The 10,557-nt window shown below is 35.5% G+C and overlaps 2 protein-coding genes across 2 annotated transcripts; both read right to left on the bottom strand.

Annotated features, from left to right (window-relative positions):
* Positions 1-4,331: 4,331 nt before the first annotated feature.
* LOC112742407 (uncharacterized) lies at positions 4,332-6,712 on the bottom strand. Its single transcript, XM_025791644.1, has 3 exons — positions 6,275-6,712; positions 5,544-6,181; positions 4,332-5,133 (listed from the first exon to the last, which is right to left on the bottom strand). Exons 1-3 carry the CDS (start codon positions 6,710-6,712, stop codon positions 4,332-4,334), a joined length of 1,878 nt encoding a protein of 625 aa, XP_025647429.1.
* A 69-nt stretch (positions 6,713-6,781) lies between these two features.
* On the bottom strand, positions 6,782-7,777 carry LOC140178536 (uncharacterized). Its single transcript, XM_072215711.1, has one exon. It carries the CDS (start codon positions 7,775-7,777, stop codon positions 6,782-6,784), a length of 996 nt encoding a protein of 331 aa, XP_072071812.1.
* Positions 7,778-10,557: the final 2,780 nt, after the last annotated feature.

Here is a 10,557-nt window from a genome sequence, read left to right as displayed (position 1 = left end):
TTTCACTTCTATAATTTTATTCATACCAAGATTTATGACCCAAAAACATCTTCACCAGCAATCCAAGCAACCTAACTTTAGTTTTGTCAAACAAGTTATTCGTAATAGATTCAATACAAAATAGTTTCCAGACCCCTAACCTCAGTTTAAAATATCTATGTCATAACGCACACATGCTAAGAAGTACATACCCATTTCCTAGAACATGCAAGAAACTAAAGAAGAGAGATATTATTAGATAGGTAGTGTCTACCTGATGATCATCTATTGGACATTCTATTCAATCTTAGAGTCATATTGATGCAATTTTGTCAATAGCCACACTATTTAATCCTAGTCCTGGGCTCTGTCTGAAATAGAAGCTACGGGAGCAGGCGCGAGGCAGCGAAACCAAGCACGAAGGACGGAGCGGAGGCGCAGTGAGGGAGGGACGGAGGCACGGCACAGCGAGGCGAGGGAAGCATGGAGGCACGGAGGCACGTAGGCGAGACGCGCACTACAAGAAAACACGTCTTTTGCCACGCTTTTAAAGCGTGGCGAAAAGCCCAAAAAAACGTGGCGATAGCTTTTCGCCACGCTTTTTGAGCTACCGCCACGCTTTTTGCAGCCTGTTGCCACGCTTTTTGTTTGCCACGCTTTTTTACAAACTGCCACTTGTAACAGTGTGGCTGTAGGTGGGAAATACAGCCACGCTTTGAAAGCGTGGCGATAGGCAAAGATATGGCCACGCTGTAAAAGCGTGGCGATAGGGTAGATCTGGCCACGATTTTGAAGCGTGACAGTAGACCAGATATAGCCACGCTTTTAAAGTGTGGCGAAATCAGGAGATAAGGCCACGCATGTAAAGCGTGGCGAAAGTGTGGTAGTAGAGGAGGTATGGCCACGCTTGAAAAACGTGGCAAAAAAGCTTAGATACAGCCACGCTTTCTAAGCGTGGCAATAGACAGAGATATGGCCATATGGCCACGTTTTTAAAGCGTGGCGAAAACGATGGTCAGTAACCTAGTTCCCTTTTTAATCTTCATAAATAAAACCTAACATGAATTCATAGATAATTTTATAATTTAGTCAATAACCAATAATCAAGTAATCCAACTTTCATAAAATTGTCACCAAAATAAGTGTGTGATCACATAACAACATACACTAACAAAATACCAAAAGTGAAAATCATAACTACTTATGAATTCCTAATACATGAATTAGAATTTCTAATCAAAGTCGTCTTCAAAATACCAAAAGTGTGAAATTCCTAATACATGAATTAGAATTCCTAATCAAAGTCTTCTTGTATCATGCCAAGATATAAAAACTTCATGTATCATTGCAAGGTAAATTGTTTTGACCTGTGCCCTGCAAAATAAAAAACACAAATGAACAACTACAAATGAAAAATGGATGATGCAGTAAACTTCAGCCCACTAATTTTTCTAACAATCAGATTTGACATCAAACTTAATTTTTGTAACATAAAAAGCATTCTAACAATCAGATTTAATTTTGCTACATATATCCACTAATCTGCACAAGGATTCTCAAAATCTCCTTTAAATTTGATATCAAACAAACAACTTATTGTTCAATAAATAAATCTGATTTATAGCATCAATGAAAACGTGATACAACATTCATGTTCCCTCAGCCAATGTTTGATATTCTATTATTGAGCCAAGCCTAAACCTAACAAACTAAAACTGAAACATATATTACTTATTTTTAACAAAATAAAGATGTGAATCATGCCACAATATGATGATATCAGCCAGTACTATTAATATCTCTCTAAAATTTCACAACACACTATAAAATTTGAATCGTGCATTCAGAATTTTTAGATAGAAGGAACCAGAAAGTGAAACAAGTGAAAAAGATGCAAAACGTACAACAATGGCAACTAGTTCGAACCTTCCAAGTTCTAACAAACTTAACTCTTTCCACCAGTCATAGTTATTCAAAATCATATTAGAACCTTCCAAGTTCGAATTCAGCAACAACAAACAAAATTGAAGTACTTGGTTATATTCCAACATTTTTATTAATAAAAATATTATAATTTTACCTACATCATCTTTGTGTGGAATGTGAGTTGCTTCGGAGGAGCAAGGAGTATTTCTTGCTTTGCTACTTGAGGTATCCAAAGGAGAATCTTGGGCAGTTTGAACTAAGGCTGTTACCTCTTCATTGCTCATTCCAGGGTTGAGTTGGTGCACCAATACCTTTAATAAACCACAAACACCATCCATCTTCTTCTCTAATGATGAGACCTTAGTGTTATATTCAACTTTTATGTGGCGAATCTCCTCATCTTTTTTAAGAGAGCTTCTTGTAATCGAAGCTCCATAATAACGAACTCGACCTGGTTGGTCCTTTCCTAACACTCCTATAAATGCATCCTCTTCATTTTCTCCTGCTTCTAAGCAGTTCTGAAGTTCAGTCTATCAAAAAGCAACAACCAATAAGGTTTAAAGTCGCATTAACTCAATTTAGATAGAAATCACATCAGAATTCATAATGTACATATCCAAAATACAAATACAAACAACTCACAATTGTGGCTTGTGTTTTAGCATCAATTTCTTTTCCTTTTTTACTTGTGCGAGTTGCTATGAAAACTTCAGCCCTTGATGGTTCTTCATTGTTCTCTTTAGAGTCGCGCTAGAATACATAGAGAAAAGTTTACATGAAGCATACTAACTAGGCAACTACACCATGAATACATATAAAAGAGAAATCACAAAGAATAAGTTATATTACCAGCTGCTTACGCACTATTCCAAAATTTGTGGATCCCATTCGGTGAGGACATGTTTGTTTTAACCTATTTTCAGTATTCTTAGCAGAGATAGCCTAAATATAAAGAATCAATGAAGAATCAAATTTCTTCCAAAACACCTAAGTTTAGGAACATGAAGAATCAATGATAGTATGCTTGATGGTATAGGAAGAAATAAAAGGCAATATTACCTTGATGGCCGGAAGACTCCAATACCAAATTAGTTTGCGAAATTGAACCTCGGGAATCTCTAATGGCCGGTTCTTTATCATTTCTTTCTTTGTGTTGTACTTCACGAAATGCTCTTTTTTTATTTCTCTCTTATATTTTTTCCATGCACCACAAAATCCCCGCATTACCTACGGTTTTGAACTTATGGGAAGAATGAACTTTTGCTATGCAACATAACACATTAGAATATCAACAGTTAGCACAAGTAATGTGACAAATAAATTAACAAAAAATTTTCTATAATGCCATATTTACATACATTGGCATACTCCCACATTTCCTCTTTGAGTTTACTAGGCACACCATGCCAACTAGTATATAACAAAGTCACAAAACGAGGGTTTCTAACTGTTGTGCCCAATAGTTGGTTGAGGTCAGATACAACCTCGTTGGTTGGACCTACAGGCTGCCCTTGAAAAAATTCCACCTCCCGTCGATCATTAAAATCTGTGGCATGAAACTTTTTGCACGTAGTTTTTCCACGGGTTTTCTTCTTTATTGTGCCTAAGTCCGAATAAAATAACATAATTCAATTGAGAAGTAATATAAGCTCTAATTAGACAATAAACTAAACAAGAAAAGTACCTTCATTACTAGTTTGTCCTCCACTACCCGCATCATTTGCATTATCATCAAGCTCATTTTCTTCATCTTCCTCATCTTCTTCATCTTCCAAATTTATCCCATGTACCTTAAAATACATGTCAAGACTCATTCCTTTTTTATTTGAAGTTGCACTCATCTCACTTGTATCTTCTCCGTCATCATCAGAATTTATATCATTTTGATCCATTGCATCAGGTTCAGCAGTCCTTTGATTCCTAGTTTTAGAGTTCTTTTCAACTTCAAACATTGTCCCATTTCCATTATGCGTGCATTCTTGAAAAAGTGCCGTTGGTTGAGCCTTCCTTGTTTTCTTCGAAGTCCTAACTTGCTCTTCAAATGCATCCTCCACTATTGTGATGGGTTGTTTGCTTGTTGGATCCTTTGGAGCTTGAGCTTGCAAGCTAACCTTCTCATTTTCAGTCATGATCCTTTCTCTCTTAATATTGTATTGTTTTAGCAATTCAGCACTTGACTTCACTTGTGTAACCTCAAAGGAATTGTTTTTTTTTTGGGCTTTTTCCTTTCATTTTTTGGCCTAAGGTAAGTATCTGTTTTCTTTTAGTGATCTCCCCTTTCTCCATTCTGCATACACAAAATAATAACAATGAATAAAATACTAACTAAATAATAATTAAATGAGCATAATCAACTGAAGCAAGTAATTAACTAAGCAAAACAACTAAGGAAAGTGAGTTGTTTAGGATTCTACCAAAAAAACTTGTCAAGATGTTTCAGAGTCAAGGTCCTCCATGTACTCATATTCGTTTTCCTCGTCTTCCTCACAATATTGTTTGGCAAACATGTTTTGATCCATATCTATAATAGTTGCTCGTAGATCATTCCTCACTAGATCAATTTCGCCATTATCATTTGGAAGACTTGGAATCACTTCAGGTTCGCATGGCTCCCTTGCATATATTATGGGGGAATCAGACTCAAGGTCATCACTTACCCTAAATAAATCTCTTGGAATTGTTTTCATAACATTGTGCTTGTCCCTAACATATGGGTCTTGCACATAAAAGTATTGGTTTACTTGAAATGCCAGCACAAATGGTTCTTCTTGGTAGCATTTTCTATTGAAATACACATATGAAAGACCAAAGTTGTCTTTTGCAACTGTATACCACTCACACTTAAACAAGACTACCTTAAATTGGCCATAATAATCTAACTCAAACATATCAACTATTCTACCATAGTAGGCTACTTTTGCTTCAATTGGGTTCTTATCTTTCACACTAGCAAAACTAAGAGTCAATGCCTCTAATGTGACACCACTATTTTGAGTTTTACGTCTCACATCACGGTGCCTTGTATGGAACCTATACCCATTGATAATATAACCTGAAAATCTTTTTGCAACTCGATTTGGACCCCTAGCCAACCCTTTTGCCCAACCAGGCACATCCTTTTTCATGGCACAAATTTTAAACCATTCTGAAAATTGTTGACTGCGGTCCTTGGCTTTCTCCCACTTTGTTCTTCGTGGATTGTTATCATTAACTGCCTCCTCATGCTCTCTGAAGAGATTAAATATTCATAGTCTTAGTTGTCAATAAGGTTAAATACGATGATTGAGATCTAACAAATGATAATGAATCGAAGAAAATACCTCATGTAGACTTCGATCTTATCACAATTGTTTAGGATGTATGCATGACCTTATATTTCTGATTTTTCATCTAAAATAAACAAATCTCCCATTCTTCCACCAAGAGGACATCCTTTGCTTGGAAACAAACTAGGAGTTCGCACCTCATCTGAAACACACTCATCGTTGTTCCGAGGGATTCTATTAAATCTTGTATGAACATCTTCATGCAAATATCTTGAGCAAAAATTAATACACTCATTCACCAAATATCCTTCGGCAATAGATCCTTCTGGACGACTTCTATTACGAACATACGATTTTAGTGTGCACATATACCGTTCAACAGGGTACATCCAACGATATTGAACTGGACCACCTAACCTCACCTCATTTGCCAAATGAATAGGCAAGTGCACCATTATGTCAAAAAAGCTAGGAGGGAAAATCCTCTCCAATTGGCACAATGTCTCAGCAATCTCTGCTTCTAAGTTAACTACCTCATCCAGGCTAATTACTTTCTGACATATTCGGCGAAAAAATGAACATAATCGAACTAGAGCGATGGCAACATGGTCAGGAAGTATGCTCTTGATTGGTACTTGCAACAAGTAATGCAACATGAAATGAGCATCATGGGTCTTGTAACCAGAAATCTTCTTTTCTGTTTCATGCACACATCGAGCAATATTGGAAGCGCTACCGTCTGGTAAATTTGCCGCTTTCAACACACTACAAAAGATTATTTTCTCTGCTGGAGTCATTGAAAAGCATGCCTTTGCTAACTTAGTTTTTTTCCCATCCTTCGTATCTTTTGGTTGAAGGTTTTTCCTGATACCCATGTCTTTAAGGTCAAAACGAGCAGCTGCATGATCTTTCATCTTTCCGGGAATATCTAAAAGAGTTCCAATTATGCTATCAACTATATTCTTCTCTATGTGCATGACATCAAGGTTGTGTCTAAACATGTTGGACTTCTAATATGGTAACTCAAAAAAGATTGACCGCTTTTTCCAATTTGATATGCCATTCTTTGATCTCTTTTGCTTCTTCCCAAAAGAATTATCTACCTCTCGCAATATATCAAATACAGCTGAACCTTCTAACAACTGCAGTGGAGACCTGAGTTCAGTTTTTCCATTGAAAGATCTTTTGTTATGCCTCCATGGATGATTCATGGGTAAAAACCTTCGGTGATCCATATAAACAGTCTTGTGACTATGTTTCAGATAGATAGAAGAAGTCTCATCATTACAACATGGACAAGCCAATTTTCCCTTTGTACTCCACCCAGATAACATAGCATACGCAGGGAAGTCATTAATTGTCCACAAAAGGCACGCTCTCATGTTGAATGTTTTGTTTTCTTTCGAATCATATGTTTCGACACCTGACTCCCATAATTCTTTTAATTCTTCAATCAACGGTTGAAGATAGACATCAATGTCATTTCCCGGTGATTGTGGTCCAGGAATGAGTAAAGATAGCATAAAATAATCAGGCTTCATGCTCATTCAAGGGGGTAGATTATACACCATCAGAACAACAGGCCATGTACTGTGTGTACTACTCAAAGTTCAGAATGGATTGAATCCGTCGCTTGCTAACCCAAGTCTCACATTACGAGGCTCCTTTGCAAAATCTTCATGTCGATTGTCAAATGCTTTCCAAGATTCACCATCGGCAGGATGCCTTAAGGACCCGTCTTTAACGCGCTCATTGTGATGCCAAGACATAGCTTCGACAGTTCTTGTGCACATAAAAACCCATTGAAGTCTGGGAATCAAAGGGAAATGCCTTAGAGTTTTCGCAGCAACTTTGCGAGGCTTTCTAGATGAGGTAACATCATCCTCTTCTTCATGATGCTCAATATAACGGGATGTTCCACAGACATGACAAGATGAGTCATTCTCATACCCGTTTCGATACAACATGCAGTCATTGCGACATGCATCGATCTTTTGGTAGTCAAGACCCAAGTTCTTCACTATATTCTTGGTTTTATCAAAAGAAATAGGAATATTCAAATATGGCATTGCTTCTTTTAATAATTCCAAGAGAGAAGTAAATGACGCATTACTCCAACCATGCAAGCATTTTAACAAGTAAAGATGAATGGTAAAGGATAATCTTGTGAATCCTTTACACCCGGGGTATAGTTCTTGGCTTGCCTCGTCTACCAATTTATAAAATTCCTTTGCACATTCGTTAGGCCCCATGTTTTGTCCGTCAACTTGTGTATTATCTCGAAATCTATCACGTAACAACTCATCAATGTTATCATTGCAGTTATATTCACCGCCTATGTCACTGTCAATATCCATAGCAAAAAGTGATTCCCCATGATTAAACCACCGCCTATAACCTTTTACAAAACCGTGGCATATTAGATGATCATATACGTCATCTCTCTTTAACCAAAATATATTACAACACTTTGCACAAGGGCATTGAATTTCTTCCCCTTGAGGAACTCCCTTTGATGAGAAAGCAAAGTGTAAAAATCTTTCTACACCAACTTGATATTCTTTCTCATGACGTGGTGTATCCATCCAGTCTTTCGACACATCCATCGAAAACCTATATATTTCACGTAGATAGCTAAGTTTCTAAATTGAAGTCATTACTGTTCGTTTCACTAACTGCAAATCTAGCTTCCTACTTAACTAAGAGACAATATTGTGCAAGCCTCGAAAATACTTTGAAGGCATTAGACATAAAATAACAGAGAAAATTGAATTTTAGCAATGCTTAAAGAAGTGCCTAAAGTGATGAGTGCCTCAGGAAAGTACCAAGTTGCACGCATGACATCAATAACAAATTAATAGATGTATTTAAATTTGCATAAACCAACCTTAATTACTGTCTTAATCCGTTCCACAACAGCAACAAAGTGGTAGCACAGCAGAAGTAGAATTAGAGAGGTAGCAACGTCAGCGAACAGCTACTCGGCAGCAGCAGATTATTATATTACCACAGGAGCAGCAGAACAAAGAAGTGGCAGTAGTAGTGGATAGATAACTATCGAAAGCCTGAATAAAAATAGACTAAGACTTAAGTAAATATTAAAATATAAATATGTTTAATATTTTTTAGTATAAATAGATAATTTTTTAACAAATAAATTTTATTAGTAATTATTCACATGTTCGATCATGAGATAAAATGAAACAATTATCTCTCCTCAAGTGGCTCCAAACATCTAACACTATAATAAGCTACATTGAAATCCAAATAGCTAATTAAAAATAGCAAGAGAGTAGAATGTCCTTAAATGACCTAATTCATTTAATAGTATTTAATAGCATTCTCAATTTTAAAATATTATTTTTCTAAATCTGTTTTTTCTTAGACAAAAAAGTGAAGGGATAACCATTTTTATCTAAAGCTTTATTTTCTATATAAAAGAATTATACAACAAAACTTACTTAAGTTGGTTAAGTAATTAATTTATTGTCTATTTAAGTAAGTGTTAAAAATTTGAGTTCCTTCTTATATATATAATAATCTATTGGCTAACAACAAATTTTAAAAAGAAATTTGTGACGAATTAGTTCTTACCCTTATAAATTAAAAGATGCTATGAAAAATAAAAAACTGTATATAATTTTATAAAAAAAAATAGAATGACATTATAATTATAAATATAAATAAATGATATAAAGGGAAAAGGAAGAAGAACTGTGGAATGTAGATGTATGTGCTCCAATTTATGTGGCGTGAAAAAAAAAAGGAAAAAAGAAAAAAAGAAAAAAGAATAATGAAAGCTTTATGTTCAGTGTGGATGAAGCTACTACTTTGGTCCAGGCTCCACACCTTAAAACTAAGCAATAAATTGCAAAATCTGTGACTAATGGCAGAGAAGACTGAGTAGGAAATGACAGAGACGAAGGCGCCAGCAGGGCGGAAGGACCAAAGCCAAAACAGTGGAACCTCTTCAAACTTGTTCTTCTTCTCTCTCAATAGCTTCAGTGTTGTTAGTGGTTGTTATTGCAAAAATAATACTTCCAATGTTATTCTATATATTTTCAGGCTTTTTTTTTTGCTAAAAGAAAAAAAAAAGGACGTGTGTACTATACTTGAATTAACAATAGACAATATAATAATAGTGCATGATTGAGAAATGCAAATACAAATTCAAATGGCTGTTCAGAATTTCAGATTATATTAGATAATGGCAGCACAATGCAAGCATCAGAAACCACATCAAAGTAGGGACACAATGTTTTCTATCACAAACAAATGAATAACCTCAATCTCTCAGAATTAGCAGAAATCCTTCTCACTAAATCCAATGTTTTAATTTTTATTTACCTTCAGATATCCAATGTTTTAGGCCACAGTCCCATGTGTTGTTGTACAATGTAAAATTAATTTAATTATTTACTTAATGAAAAATAAGATCCATGAATAATTGTTGCAAAAGAATCCAAGTGCAATTGCATGATCACACAACAATTTTCCAATGCCAAGCAAATTTAGGCAAACACCCTCCAAAAGAATCCAAGAATGAACATCATATATGCATGTATAGAAAGTGAGCAGAAGAGGAAATGCAAATTGAGAAATCAGCAGCAGCCAATGATTAAGGATGTAATGAGCATGAATGCATAATAAGCACAAAGAATCGCAACAAGGAAATGAGTTGCTAACACATGGCACAAAGCAGCAACACTTATTAAACAGTAACACTTTCACAACATATAATATGGACAATGAAAAAAAAATACAACAAACAGTAACACTTATTAAAGTGTAACACTTATTAAATCATTGCAGTTCATATAATATGGACCAAGCAACAAGCAGAGCAGAACTCAGCAACAACAAATCAAGAAAAATTAATGAAACAGTAACACTTCCACAGCATCTATTTTGGACAATGAAAAAAAATACAACAAACAGCAATCACAAGTCCAGAATTCAACACCAAAACAGCACAATAAACAAGTTCATCAAGGGCAACTTTCAGAGGAAAGAAAATTCATTCCGAACAGCAGCAGTAAACAAAACAAAACCTACATCCACTAACCAGTCCAGATTCTCTAACCACCTAATTCAACTAAACTAAATTAGTTGAACTAAACAAACTAAACAGAATGAGCTAAACCAGATTAATCAAAAAAAAATAAAATCAAATGAGATGAAAGGGGAACCTGGGAAGCAGGGAATTGGAGCAGGGGAAGGGAAGGGAAAACAGTAAAACAGGGTCTAGTAGTGGCTCTTAACAGAATCTTGGACAAGTGCCCCGAGAGTGCCATGCTGAAAAAGAATAAAGGTAACTAATTAGTTCAAATAAACGACATCATATCAAGTATTGATAAGTAAGACGATTGTATGATTATCTTAAAAT

Source organism: Arachis hypogaea, chromosome 14, assembly GCF_003086295.3.
Source record: "Arachis hypogaea cultivar Tifrunner chromosome 14, arahy.Tifrunner.gnm2.J5K5, whole genome shotgun sequence".
Taxonomy (NCBI): Eukaryota; Viridiplantae; Streptophyta; class Magnoliopsida; order Fabales; family Fabaceae; genus Arachis; species Arachis hypogaea.
The sequence above is the reverse complement of the archived record's forward strand: the minus strand, read 5'-3'. Positions and strand labels throughout refer to the sequence as shown.

What these genes read in the sequence shown, in the direction of transcription:
- LOC112742407 (XM_025791644.1), bottom strand. Translation starts at nt 6,712, where the DNA reads ATGAAGCCTGATTATTTTATGCTATCTTTACTCATTCCTGGACCACAA. An exon ending in TATTTGATATATTGCGAGAG is followed by an intron (nt 6,182 to 6,274) that starts GTAGATAATTCT and finishes TTACCATATTAG; the next exon opens with AAGTCCAACATGTTTAGACA. An exon ending in TGGATGTACCCTGTTGAACG is followed by an intron (nt 5,134 to 5,543) that starts GTATATGTGCAC and finishes TAATCTCTTCAG; the next exon opens with AGAGCATGAGGAGGCAGTTA.
- LOC140178536 (XM_072215711.1), bottom strand. Translation starts at nt 7,777, where the DNA reads ATGGATGTGTCGAAAGACTGGATGGATACACCACGTCATGAGAAAGAA.